At 40.4% G+C, this 24,239-nt stretch overlaps 1 protein-coding gene across 15 annotated transcripts in view; it reads left to right on the top strand.

Annotated features, from left to right (window-relative positions):
* Positions 1 to 16,917, top strand: part of CYP39A1 (cytochrome P450 family 39 subfamily A member 1) — an 80,232-nt gene extending 63,315 nt beyond the window's left edge. For 2 of the 15 annotated variants that reach the window (XR_013830046.1, XR_013830059.1), the window contains 4 exons: positions 1,430 to 3,719; positions 10,237 to 10,455; positions 11,537 to 11,873; positions 14,408 to 16,917. Coding sequence is in view for 1 of the 15 variants with exons in the window: in XM_079933239.1 (XP_079789365.1) it covers positions 1,430 to 1,501 (72 nt within the window). In the remaining 14 variants the exon portion in view is untranslated. Of the gene's footprint in view, positions 1 to 1,429; positions 9,624 to 10,236; positions 10,456 to 11,536; positions 11,874 to 14,407 lie in introns of those variants that run through there. The other 13 variants (XR_013830058.1, XR_013830047.1, XR_013830055.1 and 10 more) reach the window with 13 other exon arrangements.
* The last annotated feature ends 7,322 nt before the right edge of the window (positions 16,918 to 24,239 follow it).

A 24,239-nucleotide genomic window follows, 5' to 3' on the forward strand; every position in this document is an offset into this window, starting at 1 on the left:
AGCAAGAAGACACAGGAATGCCTTTTCACATTAGAAGGATGTCATTTGTCAAAACCATGTGACACCGAACTCTGGAGATCAGTCATTTTGACCAGATCCTGAGGCAGGATTTTTCCCAGCACTTTCTTCCTAGCTAGGAATTCTATTAGTTGTATTTATTATACTTCTTTTAATTTTAGTTTTTTTTGAAGATATTCACCATGTATTTCTTCTTTAGGTCTTTCTTTTTTTAAATTTATTTATTTTTATATTTATTTTTGGCTGTGTTGGGTCTTCATTTCTGTGCGAGGGCTTTCTCTAGTTGCGGTGAGCGGGGGCCACTCTTCATCGCGGTGCGCGGGCCTCTCACTATCACGGCCTCTCTTGTTGCGGAGCACAGGCTCCAGACGCGCAGGCTCAGTAGTTGTGGCTCACGGGCTTAGTTGCTCCGCGGCATGTGGGATCTTCCCGGACTAGGGCTCGAACCCGTGTCCCCTGCATTAGCAGGCAGATTCTCAACCACTGCGCCACCAGGGAAGCCCCTATACTTTTTTTAAAAAACATACATCCTATTTCTGTTTGGACCCTACTAAGAATATTTTTCAAAGAAATGTTACTTCAGTTTGTAAAAAATACAAGTCTGAGAGAATTCTCATCTCAAAGGGCATTTCATTTCACAGTTTCTATTTTAGAAAGATCAATTAAAATTATTTAATTATTGGACTTATGTTACCAAGTTGTGAAGAAAGCAGGTGATCAAAAAATACAAGAAATGACCTTCCAATTACCAGGCTCTTGTAGGAGGGGGATGAGTTGCCAGGGCATGTTCCAGACACTGTGTTGTCAAGTGCAGGGAAATCACAGGACTTGGAAACCAGCTCCCCCAAAGGAATATACTTGCCACAAGAGCAAAACCCCACACACATTCACCCCTTGTTCATAACCAAGACATAACATAACGTATCAAGAACATCTGGAACCACAAAAGGTCCTTATGGAAAATTGTGATCTTAGGTCCCCTGTAATAGTGGTTCGCACCACCAACACAATGTTGTCTTATGAACATCTATAACATGTGGCATAGAGGTCTCACCCAGCGATTATACATGAAGTGTCACAGATTGGGGGCCAGGAATGTAGAAAGAGCTTTTATTAAAGGGTATCCTCTTTATCCGGATATAAAGTGAAAGGTGGGTGGCAGGCCCATAGCACTGTGGTATGTGAAACTGTGAAGAGGCTGCTATTAGAATAAGGGAATTGCCTCCTTTGCTGTCCCTTGAACGGAAGGCTAAAATTGATGCTTGCCATGGAGAACTCATCAAGCAAAACCTTCCAGTCTTCCAAACCTAAACTCTGTACGTTTCAGGAACAATCACATTGAATAAACTTTAGGTCCAAACTGTTGGCTTATGTCCCTTAACTTCTATATTTTCTGCATTTCTGCTTTTAGAGTTCTCTCCATTTGGTGGGTGTCCAGCAGCCGGAAGGACAATGCCGAATTCAATTTAAACGAAGAAAATGACGTCTGCTGGGCCTAAGGAGGGCCAAGGCCTTCTTGGAGGAGTGACTGCCCCCCATCCTCTAGCCTGGCAGCACCGAGACCTGAGTTTGACTGAAACGTATCACTTAATTTTGTTTAAGGATTTAGTTCAAGACAAGGTCCAGATGGGATGTGTGTTTGGTATCTCACGAGTAGACCAAGAATCTGACATCACTCTATATCTATTGATATAGAGACCCCAATACAGGGTTTATAGAAAATGTTTCCATGATCCAAAAAAGAGGCACTTATTAAGAAGTTGGAATTTGGTTTCATGCATTACTGTATCAAAACTTTAAATAGAAATAATGTCACTTGAATGAAAATTTTACTATATTAAATTTACTGTGAAGATGACATACTTAAACTTCTATTTTGTAAAAGGCTAAAAGTCTTAGACTCTAAAAAGTATTAAATAATGATTTCTGGAAATTTTCTATTTTTCTTAATATGATTCTTAACTCTAGCAATTGAAATTCTTAAACTGCTATTAATATAACTCTTTATTCAACATGTCTAACACTAAAAGTATGAATAATATGATAGCTTTCTAACACCTGTGAGGTCAGGGATCATGTCTGACACTCATTTCTACACTCAGCTATGCCTAGAACAGCACCTTCTCTATAGGACATATTCAATATATGTTATGTTGATTAGTGTACTGATTTGTATTTTAGTTAAGATAAAGGGACTCCTTTGACTCAAGGTGTTTGTAATTGTAGTTTGAGATAATATTTTTCCTAATTTATAGAAACTCAAATTAAATGATGTGTCAAGGCAAATAACAACTTTTCCATCTATTACTTAAGACTTTTGCCTGAAACACTTACTATGAAATCCAGAAAAGAAATCCTATCATGTTCAGGGAAAATATATGATACTAATAACAGCATGATCGATGATGTCATGATTTGTCCTCTAACAGTCAATGAAATGCCGCCTGCCTCCTTGATTTCACAGTAAGTAAGTTTTGGAGTGCATGTTGTCCTCTGGATTAGTTGCTCCCCTGTGCGAGAATTATCTGGTGGGGTTGATAACGATTGCTTAGTCATCTATTTCCTACCAACGAGCAGATGACTCCCTAGGAGAAAATTAAGTACTTTGGAATGCATTAACTCTCCAGGACTAATACAGTGATTTTGAAGCTTAGCTAGCAGTTTACAGCATAGCTTAGCAGGCGCGGAGGTCTGGAGACTGAAGGGGCTAAAGAAAGCAGTTTAGAATCCACAGGAGATCTGAGAACGGCAGACAACTACCTGGCCGGTTCTTCTAAATATGGCAGGTGTGTTCCCAGGGAAGGCTTGCCCTCCCCCAAGCAGCTGAGGCTCACAGCCATACACTGTATTTGCAAATAATAAACACTTGAGTTGAATTTGCAGACCCTCAGGGCAGTGTTTATTTCCTTATTATTGCTTGGTAAGGATGAACCTTAGCTGACAAGTTCATGCACTTTAAAAAAACAGTGCAGATGCAGGAGGTCTACTGACCTTTGAAATGATACATGGTGAGATGAATATACTTGGAGGTCCCTATTTCTTTTTATTTGCCTAGCCTGGGATTCTATATTTTGTATATTAATAAAATGTATATTCATATATATATGTAAAAATACATACATTGGTGTACATTTATATGTGTTAACTTGAGTTTTCCAGAAAGCAGAGTCTGAGACAGACTTGTGTGCAGTGCAGATAGTTGACTTGAGACGTTCTCCCAGGCGGCAGAAATAAGGGATCGGAAAGAATACACCATACTTGAGTTACGTTATCAAGGTAGATGTCCTAGTCCCTATTTCAGAGGACAAGCAATGAGGGGTGGGGGGACCACGTTCAAGTGTGGGCACGTGAGGGGTGGCTGGAGCGCTGGTTAGGTGACGAGCATGGAATTCTCAGTGTAGTTTTGATCATGTTTTAATACAAATGTGAGTTCACCTATATGCAGAACATCCTTGTGCAGGTAGCCGTCATGGCATGTGTAATAATTAAAAGTAACCCTCTTTCTTCTCTTGTCCCCCAACAGGCAGGGGCACAAATTATAACTTCATTTTTACCTGGCAGCCTGAAACAAGGAAGAGTTCACGTATTTACTGACAGAATTGCAGAACTAAATGGTGGTGCCCTTGGAAACTTGTAATTAAAGCAGGAAATGTGGAAGGAGGGGCCATTAAAACTTAAATTAGGAAGTCACCTGCTGAAACGTAAGTGTAAGCATTTAGTTAAGAGTTTCGTACTCATTAAAAGGCACGTCCTTTCAAGATTTTAATGTGGAAAAAAAAGGAAGTGTCTTAGTCTATTCGGGCTACTGTAACAAAATACCATAGACCGGGTGGCTTATAAACCACCGAAATTTATTCCTCACAGTTCTGAAGGTGGGGAAGACCAAGATCAAGGCGCCAGTATGGTTGCGTCCTACTAAGACCCTCTTCCTGGTATAGTCAGTCATTTCTCTATGTCCTCACGCGGTGGAAGGGGTGAGGGGTCTCTTATAAGAATAACCATCCCATTCATGAGGGCTCCACCCTCGTGACCTAGTCGACTCCAAAAGGCCCCACCTCCTAAACCATCAACTTTGGGAGGATTCAACATGTGAACTTGGGGAAGGCACAAACATTCAGACCATAGCAGGAAGTAATCCTCCACAGTTGCTTAACTTTCCAAGTAGAGTAGTAGAGGTCTAGCTACATATTTTGCTCTGAAGGAGGGCCCTGGACAGCACTTGGAAATGCAGATGAATCCTGCTCTTGGGGGCCCCGCATCTCTTGATGAAGCAGCCAGGAGCCTGGGATTGTCTCTGAGAGCATCCACACAGGAGTGGACCATGACACCTGGCTTTCATCAGCATAGCATCTTTTGTTTTCAAAACGTTTTTAGAATAAATGTGCCCATATTTCTCCATTAATGTTGGGTTTGGGTAATTAAAATGAACTTATTAGAGTTTTGTTGTTAGTTTTTAAATCTTATTTTTTGGTATTTTAATTAATGGCTATGGGTGGTTACTGATAAGGGTACAACTTCTATAAACTATTTATTTTCCTGATAAGATGCCTATTACATTTCTAGAAACCAATAATGTGGGCTTCTATCACTTGAGCAATTACTGTGAGTCAGGCACTTTGCTAAGCCCATTTCACTCACCCACTTTTATTCTCACAATAATCCGGTGTGTCAGGGTGGTTTCTGTTATTATCATCCCTGTTTTACAAATGACAGAAATCGAGCTTGGAGAGACTGGGTGACATACTTCAGGTCACCCAGCTAGGAAGTGGCAGAGGCAGGATTTGAACCCAGGGAGCCTGGCCCCAAAGCATGTCCTCATAACACTAAATAGTGCTACATCCTTCTTAAAGAGAAAATTGTTACCCACCAGAGACAGCACCATTGACTTTGTTGTCATCCTAATCTACACTCTGGGTTCTCTCTTAAGTCTTAGGGAAAAAGTGGCTAATTCATTGTATAACCTACATTACAAATGGAAAAGGACTCCTGTTGTATGCCAGTTTCCTTCCTCCTCAGCTTCCTTCTCTGAAAGCCCCCAAATACCGCCCCCTCCTTGTGAGAATTATGCAGTAGACCAGCCTAGGATGAGACCTAGCAGATGTGAGAGGGGCCATTCACTCTTTGAAGAAAAATATCTGATAAAAATGCATCTTTTTAGTGAGGGCATATAAATATAAATGTTGAACAAACGTTATAAATTCTAACGCTATATTCTAGCATGCACTGTCTATTCACAGCAATGAGCTTTTTTTTTTTTTTTTTTTTGAGCAGTGTTTTACCTTGTTCCTTCACAAAAATAGCCCTGGTCATTAGAGACCCAGTAGGCCATAGAGTAAGGAATATATATGGATTTTTCTCTTCTGGCAGAGACAGGAACTAGATGAAATCTGAACAGTCTTAGTTCAAGCTTGGTCTTCAGGTGACTTGGAATTTGCAGAAGAAATAACCTTTGGGGAAGGTTATTAACTCATGTAAGAGATGTTGAACAATTATTTTGAAAAGCACTTAAGGGAAGGGGAGTGATGTTTACTTCAGATGCCTGTAGACTTCCCTTTGATTTTTATTGCTGTCGTTGCTGGAGGGGAACATGTTAGAATCATAATACAGAAGGAGAGAGATCAGCCTAACATCCTGGCTTTGCTGCTTAAGAAGCTGAAATCCAAGTGGGAGAAATGTCATGTTATGTGCACTTGTTCGATGTTCCACGACTAGCGAAGACAACCCTCTGGGTGAGGTGTTTTAAATGAATGATTCTTTGAAGACAGAAAAAATGGAACAAATGAGTAAATTCCCAACTTCTTTTGGCAGCAAAACTTTTCTTCCTACAACACATTAGTTTATAGATCTCCAGGACAAAAGCAGATTAAAGCTGATAGATCCAATTCAGCATTTAGTTGAGTATACTTCATTGTTTGCAGAATGCATTACACACCTCCGCAGAGCCCTAGGGGTCAAAGAAGCACATATTGAAAAACACTGAACTAGATAAACCTTGAATGTTGGGTGCTTCCCCAAATTTCGCAGTGTCTTGACAGTTTCACGGGGTCATGTGACCAATTGGGGCCAATGGGATATAAGTAGAATGATGAGTGGCGATTCCAAGCTGAAGAAGGACATCAGGATATATACTGTCTTTACTTCCCTCGTCCCCTGATGTTGCGATGGAGGAGACATGCAGCAACAAGAAGGCAGAGCCTCCACCAGCCTGAGACCCTGAGTGTCAGTGAGGAGGAGAGAGCCCCTCCCATTGTCTGCACTGGCTGTACAGCGTGAGCAAGAGACACGGATGTTTGCTAGCACAGCATAAACTAGCCTATCCGAACAGCCTCAGAAATGGAATTCTCTAGTTCCTGTTCTTCTTTTTTTTGCCTTTAGTCTTCTTTAATCTCATATCTTTCAGAGGAATACACAGTTCCAGCGTGCTGCATTCCAGCTCAAGGGTGGCAGTGGCTTATACTAAACTGACTTCACGGATATGCTATGCAGTAACATTTTTTATGGTCGTAACACTGCAGTCAAAATTATATTTTGGCTGCTGTCCTTTATTTTCTGAGCAATCAATTGGCTTATTAAATAGAAAAGGGTTCCCACACAAAATAATTTCTAAGTGAGTGACATAGGTTATTAACTCGTGTAAGAGACGTTAAACAATAACAACCAGTTTATGTTGAGCACCTTCTGTGTATGAGGTAATTATAGGGAATAGAATTGGGCCTCAGTTCCAAGAAATGTGACAAACTAATTCATAAAATAAGCATCCTGAAATTGTTTACAATACTTTATTGAGGACATTGGCTAAGACACCAGGGATGCTTGCTGTATAGTTGCTTACACTGGTGAAAATAGGAAAGAGCATTTTGCTTTTCAGTTCATTTACCCATCAAAAGAAATGGAAGCAGAGTTTTCACTTAAGAAAAAGAGCTTGCAAGGCAATGTTTTTCTTTGCAACCCTCGACAGAGATCATCCACTGTCTCATGGAGAGAGCCCAGGATAAAGAAGGGAGGGCCTTCCTGGACTGGACAGTGGGGCTTAGAAGCAAAAGCTCTAAAACTGAGTCCCAGTTGCACAGCTGAGTCATGCCTTCTGGGCCTTTTGTTCTCCTCTGCAGCATGAGAAGGCTGGCCTAGACTAGAGAAGCCACAAGACCCTCCACATGCCTCATGTCCTCTGATTGCTCTGCACACACGGTTGTGCAATAAACATTGCATTAGTAGGTGCCTATTAAAGGCAGACTTTGTGGAGTAAATAAGCCCCAGCTATAGGCCTTTCTGAATCTTTTGTCATAAAGGAGATGAAGGGCAAAGTAGCTTGGAGCAGTGGGAAGAATCCTGACTCTAGGCTCAAACATCTCCGTCCCAGTTCTGGCTCATGCTTTTATGAGCTCTCTTACTCCTTGACCTCTCTTGGCCACAGTTTCCTAGCCTATAAAACAGGGATAATGATAATAGCTGCCTTACCCTAGTGTTTAGGACGATTCACTTTGTGAACTCCGTTGCCTATCAAGTATCATACAGTTACGAGATTCAACCATGGTAAAGACATGTCTGGATCAACTTCCCCGCCCCTGTGCTTCAATTTTCACTGTAGCTCTCAGCACTGTTAGACCTAGGAAATGTCTAGCTGTCATTCCGGGGAAACTCAACTGTGCTTTTCTCCAGTAGCTGTAAGCACCGCCCTCTGCTTTTCCTGTCACAGTTGTCCTGACCCTTCCTTGCAGTTTCAGGCAAACAAGGCTCATATCTGAGCCCCACATACTTCATATTCTCCTCGGCCAGCTTGCTGTGAACAACTTCAGTTCTTTTCTAACTTAAATTTTCAAGGTTTCTATCTCCCCTTCTTTCTCTTGTGGAAGAGGCCACAGCGAATCCTGGAACCTTCTTCTCCACGAAAATGCTCTTTGTGGGGAGATAAAGACCAAAACCCAACATACAAGACAAAAAACCTTGTCTAGCCTCTGAGTTGCATTTTCAGCATTCTTTTCCCATGTAGTGTTAATTTGTCATCGGTCCAAAAGGAGAAACAGGTCCAAAATAAAAAAGTAAGGCATTATCCTCCACAGGTCAGGGTCTGAAACATAAATGGAGTACACTTCATAAAAATGTTTCTAGATGAGCCCCCAAACCACAATCCAATTTGAAAGACTCTACCTGTCGAGATTTTGCTGAGCTTTTCCTATATCATAATATGTCATGCAAGATGACTTCATGGAAAGCCAGAAACTACTTTTGAGGATATTCATCCATTCATTCATTCATCGGTTCACTCATTTATTCATCACCAAAAATGAACCAAGAGAGTGCCAGGCACTGGGCAAAAAAAAAAAAGAGGGAGAGCCACACCCTGCCCTCAAGAATGTCCTTATTAGGAGTTAGACTGTCTCCCTCCCAAGAGCCCTTCTAATATGATGTATCTATTACAATCCTATGACATAGGTACTAACAGTATCTTCATTTTTCGAAAGAGGAAACTGAGGCACAGAAGGGTTGAGTAATTTCCTAAGTCACACAGGGAGGAGGCAGAGAGCCAGGATTCGGCCCAGGCATTTTGGATCCAGGACCTGTGCTACTAACTGTCTTAGCTTCCTCTTCCATAGTCAACTGTCAGTGCTTTCCCTCAAAGGAGTGAGTCACACAGAGTTTTCAGATAGTATGTTGAAGGCTTTCAAATCCCCCCACCTCTATCTAAACATCAGGTAGACAGTCATCTCTTCCAGTACTTTATAAGCCCAAACATATCTGAGACCTTTTAAATCTCATGCAGCAGTGTTGTGTACTAAGAGGATGGTTTCGTGCCTTTTTAGTTCTTACTTGAAAAATCTGTTTTCCCTAAATCTTTTCACACTTCCTATCACTGCCATCATTGGGAGGAAAAACATAATCAGAGGAAGGAGAATTAAACAGTAATAAAAAGCATTCACATTGTCTAGCTTGTTAGCCCTGTTATCAAGATGCTTCTGTGATTTCACGCTGAAAATATCTACCGAACTCCATCAACATTCCATGGACCCACAGGATCAATCTCCCGACTCAATGTGTGATAGACGGCAAGTGTCGTAAATGCTGCAAAATCTGGATACGTTTCCAACAAAACAGCTACCAGTCAGCAATGACTAGCATTTATAAGGCTTGAGAGTGTAGCTGGGGGGTGGGGGGGAAGCACATTCAACCTTATTCTCCCAGGCAACTAGTTTCTATTAAATATTTTTCCTATCAGTATATTTCACCTGTCTTTTCAACAGTCATCCATTGCCATAATTGAGAAGATTTTTATCTAAGAAGAAAAGAATGGATCAATATTAGGCAAGCTAATGAAATAAAACATCACTTTGATAGACCAAATATGAGGAAAAAATGAACCATCTCAATGGATTTTGAAAAGGCATTCAATACTATTATTTCCATTATTGATTTAAATAAATTATTTTAAATTAAGAAAAGAATGTAAAATAACTCATTGATAATTTTTATACTGATTACATGCTGAAATGATAATATTTTGGGTACCTTGGGTTAAATAAAATATATTTTTAAAATTAAAAAAAAACAGTCATCCATTACCCCCACCAACACATACACACACACACACACACACACACACACACACACACACACACAGAGATACAACACATCTTACTGGGACTTTCTGAAATATAGGGCATGCACCCTTATTATGAGATTAAATGAATACATTTAAAAGCAGAAAATGATAGAAAATAATAGACCCTCACTAACCTCAGTGGATGCTGAAATAACTGCTGCTATCAAAATCCAAGAGTGGCTGAAGAGTTGTGTCACCCCTCAGTGGTGGGCATCAAATCCACGTCTTCTAGAACGCAAGGGAAGTTCTATCATCTGAAGCTGCCCTCAGCCTTTTTTAATGTTGTGATCCACATCTTCTTTCATGCTGGAAAGGCAAAAGTAGGAACTGCAGAGCCCTTGCTTTGTGTCTTTTCCCTTCATACAAGTGCCTCTTTCTGTTATCTCTGGTTTTCCTTTGCTGAGCCATTTCCAATCTCCACTGACACCTTCAGAAACTTTTCCCCAACTGTGTTCCTTTCCTCTTGGGAACAGAGCAGCATTGCATTTCCCAGCCTTCCTTGCAGTTGGGCGTGGCCATGTGACTAAGTCCTGGCCAATGAAATGTGGACAAAATTGATACATCACTTCTAGGCCTATTAAAAACCGTCTGTGCACCACTTTGTTCTCTTCCTCCATCAGGGTGTCAGTGAATGGCTCTGAGTCCCTCAGGGATGGTGGAGCCATGGATGGAAGATGTCTGGGTCGCTGAATGACTGTGCGGAGAAGCGTGACCTCCTCCCAGCCCAACGCGCATTGAAATGTAAAGATAGTACATAATATTAATCAGCCATAAAAAGAAACGAAATTGAATTATTTGTAGTGAGGTGGATGGACCTAGAAACTGTCATACAGAGTGAAGTAAGTCAGAAAGAGAAAAGCAAATACCGTATGCTAACACATATATATGGAATCTAAGACAAAAAAAAAAAAAAGGTCATGAAGAACCTAGGGGTAAGATGGGAATAAAGACACAGATCTACTAGAGCATGCACTTGACGATATGGGGAGGGGGAAGGGTAAGCTTTGACAGAGTGGCATGGACATATATACACTACCAAACGTAAAATAGATAGCTAGTGGGAAGCAGCCGCATAGCACAGGGAGATCAGCTCGGTGCTTTGTGACCACCTAGAGGGGTGGGATAGGGAGGGTGGGAGGGAGGGAGATGCAAGAGGGAAGAGCTATGGGAACATAGGTATATGTATAAGTGATTCACTTTGTTATAAAGCAGAAACTAACACACCATTGTAAAGCAATTATACTCCAATAAAGATGTTAAAAAAAAAAGACAGTACATAATAAAGTTTTACAGCGTTAAACCACTAAAATTTTGGGATTGTTAGTTCTGCCAAATAACCAGCACTTTATGTTTACATAAGAATTGTGTAACATAATTGAAATGCTGTGCTGTCCTTGGAATCAGATTTAAATAAGCTTCAACATCACTTGAAAATTATTTCTGTTACCATGCCATGAAGAAAACCAAACTAAGTTTTCTTAGTTTGGAGTGCAAATACCATAAAATGAAATGAAACAAAATGAATTTAAAGCAGATTAAAATTTAATTTGATTTGATTTTCTGTATTTCATCCATCAACAGATGAGATGGCGAGATATCTCTATATACTTTTCAAATGTTTATGTTCTTCTTACGTGGGTCTTCCAGAACTTGTTTATATGGGTCCCAATGATCCTGTTTTTGTAATTCTGAGCTCCTACTTCAGAAAGTAGTTTTATATTTAATTCAGTATTTTTGATTGTTGCTAAGCGTCCACTTAGTCCAAATTAATAATAACACAAGCACTGGCTTCAAAAGCTGAAAACAGGATGGGTTGGAGTGCGGGCACTAGAGTTACTTCCCTCTGATTTGGAAAAACCAGAGGCTTTGCCTGTGAACCCCCAGAACAATTTTTTTTCTATTTTTTTTCTTCTTTACTAGGAGATTCTGGTCTACTAAAGAAGAGAGTACAAGTGCAAAGTTGTGATTGTTAAGTGGTCAGAGGTTCATTAACTCCTCTCCAATTCTTATTCTAAAAAAAAAAAAAAAGCTCATTTGCAGAAGGGAAACACCTGGCAGGCGAAGAAGGCTGATAGAGTTGGGACTGGGCTGACCACGGGCATGGAAGGAAAAGAAATGACTGCGTGTACTCATTCCAGTCAGTGGAACCTGCAAGCAAAGCCAAGGAACCTGCAAGCAAAGCCAAGGATCTCGGGAGAGACACTTGTAGGCACACGAGCCCAAAGACAGCTACCAAACCAAAAGACTGAGCAATGAAGTAAGTTCAAGGTTAACAAAGGTATGTATGATCATGGCACAAGCTTAGGGAAAATCTCAGGCTGGGTGTGTTGAGCCCACCCAAGTCCCAAGTCTGAAACCTTCCCTTACCAGTTAGCTCCATCCTGCGAGCGTGATGGGCCCCCTGGGGCTCAAGAGTGCTGTGAGCATAGGCATGCTGGCGGCAGAGAACAGGGCAGGGGATTCTCCACACAAGGCAAGTCAAACTTGGCTGAAAAAAAGCCACGGAGCTCAAATGAGATCTCACCTGCTAACTGATAAACAGTGATCATGCTGACTGCCGCTAAGGAACGTGTTCATCCTATGCCAGTCATAAGGACAGCTAGTGCGGCCCCTGAGCATAGGAGATGTACAGCAAGGGCACCAGGCTGGCTCCTCTTTGGTCCCTGGCTGAGGCTAATGCAAGGTGTTGGTGGAATAGAGGCTGGGTGTCTTCAAATGCTCATCTCTCTCCTCTTTCAGCCCCCTTGAGATCATGCTGCCACCATTTCCCCTTTCCCCTCTGACCTCTCTTCTATTTCCCCTTCCTCTTTTCTTCCCACTGCCAGAGAATCTTTTTCTAACTGGGGGTTGGGGTGACCAGAGCCTTTCTATTTCTCAGGTTTTATTTTTCTCCCATTTTATTGATCAGAGCAAATCACAGACCCCAGCTGAATATCAGTGTGGTGAGCACTGCAGTCCCCTCTTAGGGAACGGCCATTATCCTGCCACGAGCTCCTTCTAACTAATCTGCTGTAGCCAGGATTGGACCTGTAGCCTAGTGAGAGGACCAACTCCACACTGGCGTGTCAAAGAGCCAGAGGGAGGGGATTTTGGTTTGAAGCTTGAGAGAAATACTAAAGCCAGACACAAATCTCAGGAAGATTTTGGCTTCAGTGAGGAAAGTGTAAACCTTGGCAGAATACTAAGATTAGTAAGGCGTAATTGATAAAATGTAGTTAATGAATGAGTTTTGTGTTTGGTCAAGTTAACTTAAAAGATAAAGCGTTACTGGTCTGTAATACACGATAGGAACTTTGAACCTTGGTTTTATGGGGTTTGGTGGGAATGACAGGAGAATCTAATAACAAAATTGTTGGGGAAAGTTGTATTTAGTGAATAAGGGGACCCCCAAAGTTACTCAGAGTTTGGCAAATATTATCTGAATGTCAGTGGAAGAGTTTCCGTCTGTATTTGAATCTTCTTCCTTTTGTTTTGTTGTTTGTGGTTTTGCTGTTGCTGTTCCTGTTGTTGTTGTTTCTTCCTTCCTTCCTCCCTCCCTCCTTTCTTCCTTTCTACCCCTCATCCTCCTCCATCTTCTAACTTCCTCCTCCCCCTCCTCCCCATCTCCCCTCCTCCCCTCCTCTCCCCCTCCTCCCCTCCTCTCCCCCTCCTCCCCTCCGCTCCCCCTCCTCCCCCTCCTCCCCTCCTCTTCTCCTCCTCCCCTCTTCTCCCCCTCCTCCCCTCCTCTCCCCCTCCTCCCCCTCCTCCCCTCCTCTCCCCCTCCTCCCCCCTCCTTCTCCTTTTTCTTCTTCTTCTCTACTTCTCCTCCTTTTCTTTTCTCATCCTCACTCTTCTCTTTGCCTCCTCTTCTTTCTTCCTCTTCCTCTTTCTTCTTCTTTCTTATTATTCTTGTCCTCATCACTGTTTACATCATACCTTTTCCAATTATTTGAGTGTTCAATCAAGTCTCAGAGGTTCTTTCAAAATGTACTTTTTTAATACTAAAACTGTACACCAATTGTCTCAATTAGGTTTCTGTTTGGCCGCATATAATGGAAAAATTCCAGGACATAGCGATGTAAACACACAAGGGCTCTTGATCTCACATTAAGGATGCCTGAGGTCAGCAGTCCAGGACTGGCTTGACACCCCACAGTGTCATCAACCTGACACATAGAAGGGCAAAGAGACCCAATAAGGTCACACATCAAATTACTGGCAGAACTTGGACAGCTGGAAAACAAGACAAATTTTTAACTTGAACAGTGGAACTCCAAATCATTTCTAAATTTGGTTCACTGTGAACTTGCCTTTCTTTTCTCCTTATCTTCTTCTTTTCTCTGATTTCCTTTAGCTGGTTTTATCTTCCCTTTGCAGCATGCATGTGATGAAATACACCACTTGGTCTTATTCATCAGGAAGGCAGTAAGTGTCAGAAATACAGAAGGCACTAACTCTGAGGTGGTGAGGCACCTAATTATGGCCCGGACAGGGTCTTTGGGAGGAAAAAAGATGCAACACCCAGAAGTCAGAAAGGGAGCACAGGTACAAAGGAATCAGAGAGAATTTATGTGATTATGAAATGGGACACAAGGGTCCCATTGACTTAGTCATTTTTGGTGCTTTTGGCTTTTTCCTCTATTAATAACAGTTGGGCTATACTGATATAACAAGAAGGCAGTGGGTGTGGTAGAAAAGGATGTGGGCTTTGATTTCAGATTTCTGAGCTTATATTCAGATACTACTTATTTATCAATTAAGTGTCTTGGGTAAACTATTTCTATAACCTCAGTTTCTTCATGTGTTAAACAGAGGTAATAGTCTCCATTCCAGAAGGTGGTGGCCGGAATTAAATGAGGTAACAAACATAAATGTTTTGGCCCTTCTACCTTAAACAAAGAACAACAAACAAACTGGAACAAAAACAGTCATGGAAATTCATGTTTACTGAAGTAGGTAAGTTAGTTACTGATAATTTGCATTTTTAATAATATTGATGTGGCCAAAAAGTTCGTTCGGGCTTCTGTAAGATGTTATGGGAAAAACCCAAACGTTTTGGCCAACCCAATAATTACAGTGGTTTAAAATATTCCATCCCCAAAGGAAATGCAATGCCTCATTCAATTTTCAGAAAAATTTAATGTCCAAACAATTCAAGGAGTGAACTGATGTCTGTCTTACATACTTTTACATACAGAACCAGAATAGTTTGGGGCACGTGGTATGTATGCAGTAAATGTTTGTTGAATGAATAAATACATGAAAGAATGAAACAACTTTCATTTATTCTCTATATATTTGGCACTGAAGTGGTTGCTGGATGTATAAACAAGACCCAACTTTCACGAATCTCAGATTATAAGTTTGGACCAACCAACAAGATGATTTCAGGTAATGATTAAGTACTATGAGAAAAATTAAACAGAATTGTGTGATAGAAATTGACTCAGTAAATATGAAGGAGGCAAAAAGAACTTTCAATCAGATGACCGGAAAAGTCCTGAGTGATAAGGAAGAACCAGTGATGGGACGATCTACATTTGTTGTTGAAGATTTCTTCAACAAGCACTGTTTTACATTTATTTGACTTAAATTCATAGAGCTCTATTTAGTTCATTCTGGAAGCATTTTCTTCAGTTATTAGTCCACGAGGTTTATAGTCACAGATGCAGTTTTCTTCCTAGATCTTGCAAAACCTGGAAATCCTCAGGCTTTGGGCTCTCTGGGGAACTAACTTTGAAATTGTTGTATTGAGCAATGTTTTCTAAAGTAGGTCCTAGCAGACATAAGACAGTCATTGATGCACCTTCCAAGAAAGAGGTCCTGTGGTCAAATATGTTTGTGAACCAGCTCATGAATGGTGGTATATTAAAGTCTCAGAGACATCGGAAAGGAGAGTAACTAACGTGTTAAATGTATCCTGATGTTTTTTTTCTCAACTTGTTTTTAAATTTTAGTTTAAATTTATTTTTTCCCTCTTTCTGTACACTTATTAACATTAAAGTACAGTTTGGGAAATACTGTTATAAAGATGAAGCTTTGGCAGAAAGGGAAAAGGAGGAAGATAATCCTTTGCCCATAAGTCTTGTAATTCTAAAATGAGATATTTACACAGACTTAACAGAAACTTAATAAACTCTAGATATCATACTTACATACATTACCCACTTTGACGAAACCTATTGGACTGATTAGGGAGTTACTTTTGTTTAATTTTTCGGCTACTGGAGGTTTTTTTTTAAGTTCTGATATGAAAGGGGGATCTGTTGGGGTTCCCTCATTTTTTGTTCCATGAGAGTTAACCACATTCCAGCAGATCTGCCTTTGGTTTGGTCTGGTTCAGTTATAAGGCAAGCAGTAGAATATGCCAGAAACTTCATGAAGTTTTACATGTGGACACCACGCCCATTTCCATCACTCCATCGCTTACTAGAGATGATTTTAGGCAACTTACTCAAACTCTCAAAGCTTCACTTTTCTCATCTGAAAATAGGGATAGTAATCGCTATATCCCGCTGTCTGGAGGAGGAGTCAAGCTGATGTAAAGGGCTGGAGGACCATGTCATGCTCGCTTCTTTCTGAAATATTTGCTTGAGAACGATGTATTCTCCCCCTAAAAGTCTTTTAATTCCCCCTGGAGATTCAATGGGGAAAACAGAATGTTTGTGTTCGTTTCCACAATGATGACTCACAGAGTGCTGATTTATTGACTCAGTTAGTGAAGAAGTAAAATTAGTGTTCTATTTTATGGGTGTGAAATGAGCTATTCAGCAAGTATCGTGTATGAAAGGCCATGTTCTGAGCCAGAGCTTACCTAGACACTTTCCATCGTATTTCACTTATCAATGAAAAACTGTTGCCTCCCGTATCAGTAAACAAAGGATGTTGCAGCCATCGAGCCATCGCATTACAGCCTCCCTGATGATGAGCCCTGAGGGAGCTCAGGATAGAAACGGGATACCTGCCATCAAGCAGTCAGCAGCTGCAGCCTCCCCTGTGGTGCATTCAGAGACTCAGGATGAGAAAACACAGGATACTGGCCCCAGATAGCTGAGGTGCATATCAAAGGAATGATTTCAGTGAGCCCAGACTCTTGCATCTTCCCATACATAGAAAAGTCAATTCCTTGACTTGAGATGTCTGGTTTTCTTTAATCAACAGCAATCTTTTGATGTTCTGACGACTTGGTCTTTGTTGCAAAAACTCCTATATATCCTGGTTCCTCTCTCGCCTCTTTGGAGCAGTCCCCCAGAGCTATCTGAGAGGCTGTATCCCAGGCTTAAGTCCTCAGTTTGTCCATGGAATAAAACATAATTCTCAACTTTTAGTTTGTGCATTTTTTTGGTCAACACACCCAAACCAAGCTAACAGGAATCCCTGGCTAATGAAATACTCTCTCCTTAGCTCCCTAAAATGTTCTAAAGATGGAGAAAATCTCAACAAGCCATTGTTGAATTCAGTATGTCAGCTGTATAATAATAACCATGGACTATAGTCTCCAACTGGTTTTCCCCCCACAGCATCCTGGAGCAGAGTCAGCTACCCCCAGTCTTACATGGCTGCACTATTTCCAGTGGACCACACACCACCAAATGCAACAACAATTTAACTTTAATAATAACTGATTACGAGCACCATTTTAGAAGACGGCTTAACGAAACATATTTTTCGGGCTTAAGGAACATCCATGAAGGACTTTTTAAAGGCCCACTAGTACAGAGCACTACCTTATATCAATGTTTTCAGTTCTCAGGAATTTCCTCTTGTGTCATACTTAATATTAACCCAAAGCTGAACTAGTGGTATGCTCTTTTGGTTTGATTGTTTAGTTTTAATCTTAATGTTGATTTCAGAGCTGTGTAATATAAAAAGTGGAATCATACTACTGGCATGAAGAAAGGGAGCAGCGTATCATGGGAAGTAGGGGAGCAGAAACATTCCACTGTATAGCCTTCCTTCTTCTAGGATGCATTGCCTCCTGATAGAAAATGGGTACAATTATTGAGTGCATCCTGTTGCATCAGAATACTATAGGAAAAATAAATCATGATCAGAGTAGAAAGAATCCTGAATGTAAGAGGCCAGAGACTTGGGGTCCAGTTTTGATTCTACTACTTTACTACCTTAGGCAATTTACTCTCTGAGTTTTACTTTCCTCTTCTGCAAAATGATGATTTCATAGATTATTTCTAATATGTCTTCCAGTTTTCTGATTCCATCATGGCCCCAAATTCATAACCTTTTCTCTCTTTCCTGATTTTTCAAGGCATTCAGGTATCTTACTGTTATGCTACTTCTTTACCAGTTTGCTTTCTATTAAATCTTTACCTAGAAGCCCAAGTTGTCCCAGGCTCCACAGGGCTCCTACTGGATTATCAGGAGAGAAGTTAGGTACTGATTGTGATGGTGGAATAGAACTCCCTTCCCTGAATCTCAAAAATCATGAGGTTGAACCTGTAGTTCTAAGTGTTGGTCTTTTTCTATACCTGTTGCAGGTACCATATTAGATTCCAAATAATATTCAAAAATAAATCGTTTATTGGTGACTTTTTCATCAATCACAATGTATGTCTTACCACCTTCTGTGGCCTGAAGGATATGTCAGGAACTACTGGAATAGTAAGAACCCTTAAGGACTTTGTCTCTATTACTGAGGTCTTTCTAATCAAGGTAGAGTGAAAAGGCTTGGGTAAAGAAGTGGATGAAAACTCAGACAAAAATATAGCATGTGTTACTTTGTGTGGTATTGGAAATAGGCACATAGAAACTCCTACATGGGAGTGGGTTTTGTGGGCAAAATAGCTTGGTCAATGCTTCATGGGAAAAATGAATGCAGAACCTTGGGGAATAGGAAGAATTAGGATGGAAATGGCTGATACAACAACAATTGAGGAAAGTCATGAAGAAAAAAATATATGGGAAAGTGACGGGTAGGGGCACTGTTTTCCCGTTATCTTCTCGTCTTATGAACTAAACCTTGCCAAACTGTGGCTCCAAGGACAAAGCACAGCCCACTGGCAAACATCCAAGGATGAGGAACTTTCCTGAAACAAAAGGGAATTCACACAAGAATGTACAATGCTCTCTGAAATTAGAAAATCCAGTAATTAACTTGGTCTTTCACTAGCAATTTCAATAGTAGAGTTTATCCTAGGGCCTAAGGAACATCCAGATTACAAGAGGTTCTATTGGCTGCCCTTGCTTCACTAAGGTTAACTCTCTTAGATAATGTGGCTTTTTCTGGGCATGTAGGTCAGGATCAGAACATTCTTTTAGCATTAGGATGGAAAGGTGGCAGGAGTGAGTTCATCACGTCCCAAGGTTGTTGAAGAAGGTGCCAGTCATGGTAATTTTTTTCAAGGGCACTTACGATGATCCAACTCTTCATTTCACATACAGGAGAATAAGGCTCAGAAGTTCAGGTGACTTACCCAAGGTCATCACAACCTAAGAGCAGTGAGGCTATAATTTTACTATAATGATCTCTTTTAAATGAACAATGTTGATATTAGTTTTCCCATCCCTCTCCCAAAACTATAAAGTCCCTTTATGATCCTGTCCCAAATATAACCGTGTGTTAACATCTCATGTGTACCCAGGTTTTTATGTCCTTGTACACTAACTTGAAGAAAAATTTCACAAGGAATACTTATTGCGGAAAATGAAAAACTACAGATAATAAAAAGGAAAACTAAAACCATCTGCAATTCTGTCCCTAGACAAAACCATAGCTACATATTCTATATATACTTCCTATGCATTATGTACATAGTTTTAATCTAAAAGTGGGGATTTGCTCTTTTAATGGTATGCTATTTTTTCATTCATGTTTGTAAGCAAGTTTTCATGCAACTTACATGTACTCTTAAGCCTCATTCTTGATGCTACACAAAAAAGAAACTGAAGCTATTCCCGGTGAATTGCTTAAACCCATTCCATAAAATGCAAAGTTTCTTCAAAACTACTGACCTTGCTCGAAAAAAATGTATTTGGCCGTAGATGTGCAGAAATGTGAAGCTCTTCCCCTTTTAAAATCAGATGGTATTAGCAACTTCTATTTTAAGCCTGTTTATGGAACTAGAGTAATACTGAACATAGATATATAAAGGTGATTACAGCAGTGGAAGTCTGACCTTTGAAAAATCCTTCCCTGTATAAACAAGTTCAGGAATGTTTTAAAACCTCTAAGCCAGAAAATTTCTTTTTTTACTTATCATCAACCTGAGTCAACATGGAATGTCCATTTTATTTAGAGGATGAAATGATAATGCCTTGGTTGCCTGACCATACATGAAGGAGGCATCTTTGGATACCTTATGCTCTTTGCCTCAAACCCATGAGGCTCTGCTGGACTCTTAGAGCCCCCGCAAACCTGACCTTACCCTGCAGCCCTACCTGACATCCTTGTATTGGTGGACCTGCTCGTTTGATTCTGTCATGTGTTTCTTCACTGTCCCACACCCATACTGCTCTGGTTCCCACCTCCATATCTTTATACCAATAAGGTTTCCCCTGGAATATCCATCCCCTATTATTCCAGCCCTATTCTTCCTTCCAGGACCACCTGCCTCAGGGAAGCCCTCCTGGTGATTCATCCTGCACCTCTCGCCTCCACCAGGAACTCGCTGGCTCTGAGAGTAAGCCTGGTGGGTATAGCACGGCCACCTTTTCTGTTCTTTACTTTGTATCTCCATTAAGCCTACTCCTTCCTTGTTGATAGAGGCTGTGTTTTAGCTTTCATTTGTATTTTTCACAACAACGTGCACATATTACAGATTAAGTGCAGACTGACAACGATGGTTTGGCTTATGTCTTTCCAAATTTACGACGGTGCCAAAGCAATACGCATTCAATAGAAATCGTACTTCGAATTCTGTTTTTTCTTTTTAATTTATCTATTTTAATTTATTTATTTTTGGCTGCGTTGGGTCTTCGTTGCTGCATGTGGGCTTTCTATACTTGCAGTGAGCAGGGGCTACTCTTCGTTGCGGTGCACGGGCTTCTCACTGTGGTGGCTTCTCTTGTTGCGGAGCTCGGGCTCTAGGCCTGTGGGTTTCAGTAGTTGTGGCATGCGGGCTCAGTAGTTGTGGCTCGTGGGCTCTAGAGCGCAGGCTCAGTAGTTGTGGTGCACGGGCCTAGTTGCTCCGCGGCATGTGGGATCCTCCCAGACCAGGGATTGAACCCATGTCCCCTGCATTGGCAGGTGCGCTCTCAACCAATGTGCCACCAGGGAAGCCCTGTACTTCAAATTTTGAATTGTGATCTTTCCCCAGGCTAGCGATATGTGGTACGATCCTCTCTTGCGAGACTGGGTAGTGGCAGCTGCCCATCAGCCACGCGATCAGAGGGTAAACAACTGATACACTTACAACAATTCTGTGCCCAGACAACCATTCTGTTTTCCACTTTCAGTACAGTATTCCATAAATTACCTGAGATATTCAACTTTATTATAAAATACGTTTTGTGTTAGATGATTTTGCCCAACTGTAGTGTTCTGGGCATGTTTAAGGTGGTCTAGTCTAAGCTATGATATTGTGTAGGTTAGGTGTATTAAATGCATTTTCTACTTATGATGTTTTCAACTAAGGATGGGTTTCTCAGGATGTAACCCCATCGTAAGTCAAAGAAGATGTGAACTCAGGAAATGTTTGTTGATTAATGAGTGCTTAGGGAAGAGAGTGGAATCCCATTCCTGTCTGTTCTTCTTAGTTGTTAGACCTTAGAAAAGTTCTTTAACCTCTCTGAGCTCCAGTTTCCACTCCTGAGAATGTAGTGAAAACACCAACCCTGTAAGGTTGTTATAAAGAGAAAGAGATTTAATGTGAAGAACATGGGTACAAATTGCCCCAACAGGGCTTCCGTGGTGGCGCAGTGGTTGAGAGTCCGCCTGTCGATGCAGGGGATATGGGTTCGTGCCCCAGTCTGGGAAGATCCCATATGCCGCGGAGCAGCTGGGCCCGTGAGCCATGGCCGCTGAGCCTGCGCGTCCAGAGCCTGTGCTCCACAACGGGAGAGGCCACAACAGTGAGAGGCCCGCATACCGCAAAAAAAAAAAAAAAAAAAAAAAAATTGCCCCAACAAATGACAGCCACCATCAGAATGGACTAGTGGACCTGCTCCTTTGACCTTCATTAAAGGCCAGAACTAAACTGTGACCCAGATTCTAAAATGATTATAAATTCTAACTCTTACAAAATCTTTCCAGCATTCTCAAAAGTATATACTTTGTTATACATATCTTTGGTTATAATACCCCATAGCCTGCTCCCAAGACTGGAAATAAATATGTTCCTTTGAATATTCTTACTTCTTTCCCCAAGTCAAATTTACATGCACACACACACATATTTGCATATATCTGTAAATGTTCTTATATTCTGAACAGTGTGAATGAATGGATACATGTTACACATACAGATAAGTGTGCATAATTATACACTCCATTATACAGCATATATCTAACTCAGTAAGGACTTTTGTGGCAAGTGACATTCACACACTCAGACTAATTTTAAGGGAGAAGGGAATTTGGCGGGGGTGGTGGTCAGGTAGATGTCTATATTAGCTACAATGAGATTTGGCCACGTATCATTTTTAACTTTACAAAACTATTTCTTAAGTAGTATACAAATACATTTGTCTCTCCCATAAGAATAGTCCAGCAATATGCAGTCACTGACTCTGGGGTGCCAGGGCGGGAACCCCCCCCCCCAATGCTCCACCATTATCAGCACATGGCTTCTACTTCATGATCCAAGATCCTCGAATTTCATTTCCAGGAACTGTTTTAACAAAATCATGGAAGTATAAAAAGAAATATCCTCAAAAGACTTCTTTATAATATCGTTTGTAGTAGCAAAAAAAAGAAAAAAATCAGAAGCAATTAAATATCCAGGAGAAAGGGGTTGGAAAAATAAATTAGCTTAAGAACCAAATAATAAAAAAACATCATGCCATTAACATTCAGATTAAGTCGTAAAAAAAAGCAAGAATCATGAATATGAAAAAATGTCTGTAGATTATTAAATGAAATAAGTAGATTACAAAACCTAATATATAGGATCTCATTATGAGAGTGTCATGTTCTTATGACTTTTCTGTAAGTTTGAAATTATTTCCAAACAAAGTTAAAAAGAAATGTGTTTGGTAGGTAGATAGATATGAAACAGATAATGGACAGATGGAAAGAAAGAAAGAAAGAAAGATAGATAGATAGCTAGATAGATAGATAGAAGAGAGAGCGTGTTAGAGAGAGATTAATGAATTCTGCCTTCTCAAGGAAATTGTAAGCTAAATATTTGAAATATATGAGTGGACTGCCTGATCAACATTAAGTTAAGGCTGGTTAAGAGAGAGAACTGAAAATAAACATACTAAAACTATCGGCAGTGGATATCTTTGAATGGTAAGGTTGTGGTGACCCTTATTTTCTTTGAACTCTCTTCCCCTCCTCTGACCCCTGAAGCACTCACATCTGAAACTTGACATCTGCTGCTCTGTGATATTAGTTGTCTTTTTGAATCTGAGTGTTCAGCTTCTCAGAGATCTCGCAAGCTAAATATTCAAGAGATCGGAATGGACTGCCTGACCAACATTGGGTCAGGGCTGGCTTCAGGTCAAAGGACTTTAAGTGAACAACTGAAACAGAGAGCACAGGGGTTGCCATATTCCTAAGGTCGGGCCAAGAAAGTAGTCCCTGTTCAGCAGAAGACTTAGTGCTTCAGTAAGTCCAGACTCTGAAGTGGTTCAGAGCACAGGTCCGAAACCCAGCTGCTTGGCCCTACAGAGTCACTCTCTGCCTCAGTTTCCTCACAAGTAATGTCCACTTCAAAAAGTTGAGGTGACTTAAAACAAATTAATACATGTAAAGCACCTAGAATAGTGCCTGGAACTCAAATGTTAGTCCTTATTAAAAGGAATAGTATTTTTTCTCTTTGTAAAAGTGAATACAGAAACTTTACAAAGTAGCTATAAGGAAGCATAAGGAGTTAAAAACCTTCCACATTCTCAATGCTCAGATATAAAGCTCTCAGATGTAATCACTGTTAATATTCTGAATACATTTTTAAAAAATTTGGTTCTCTCTGTATCTTTGTATGTACATATTTATACATATTTTAACTCTTTTTACAAAAAAAGCGTATCATACTAAAGAGAACTTTATAAACTTGCTTTTTGTACTTACAGTATGGTGAACATGGTTTTATGCAATTAAATATGTAGACGAACATTTTAAGATGTTCTAGTCTTATTTGAACAACAAGTAAACCAATCAGGGCAGATTTAGCAGTTTCAAGTATCAAACGTCTTTCATATGAGTCAATAAGGAGAACGAAAACCAGAGAAAGAGGTAATTTTCTACTGTAAATATTCAGACAGTAAAATTAGGAAATGACAAGAGATTGTGCACAGAGCTTTTAAAGTGCTAAAAATAGCATTGAGGACATTTAGAAATCTAGCCATGGTCTCCTCTTAGGAGGAATTTGATTACTTAACTTTATAAAATAAAGTATTAAATTATTTTCCCTCATTTTTTGTTTCATGGCTATTTATAGAAAAAGAAATAGACTTTATTCCAAGAACAAGGAGATTCTGAACTAGGGCTTTGAACACTTTTACAAATTTAGCCATGATCTGACAA

Source organism: Stenella coeruleoalba (genome assembly GCF_951394435.1).
Source record: "Stenella coeruleoalba genome assembly, chromosome: 10".
Classification (NCBI taxonomy): domain Eukaryota; kingdom Metazoa; phylum Chordata; class Mammalia; order Artiodactyla; family Delphinidae; genus Stenella; species Stenella coeruleoalba.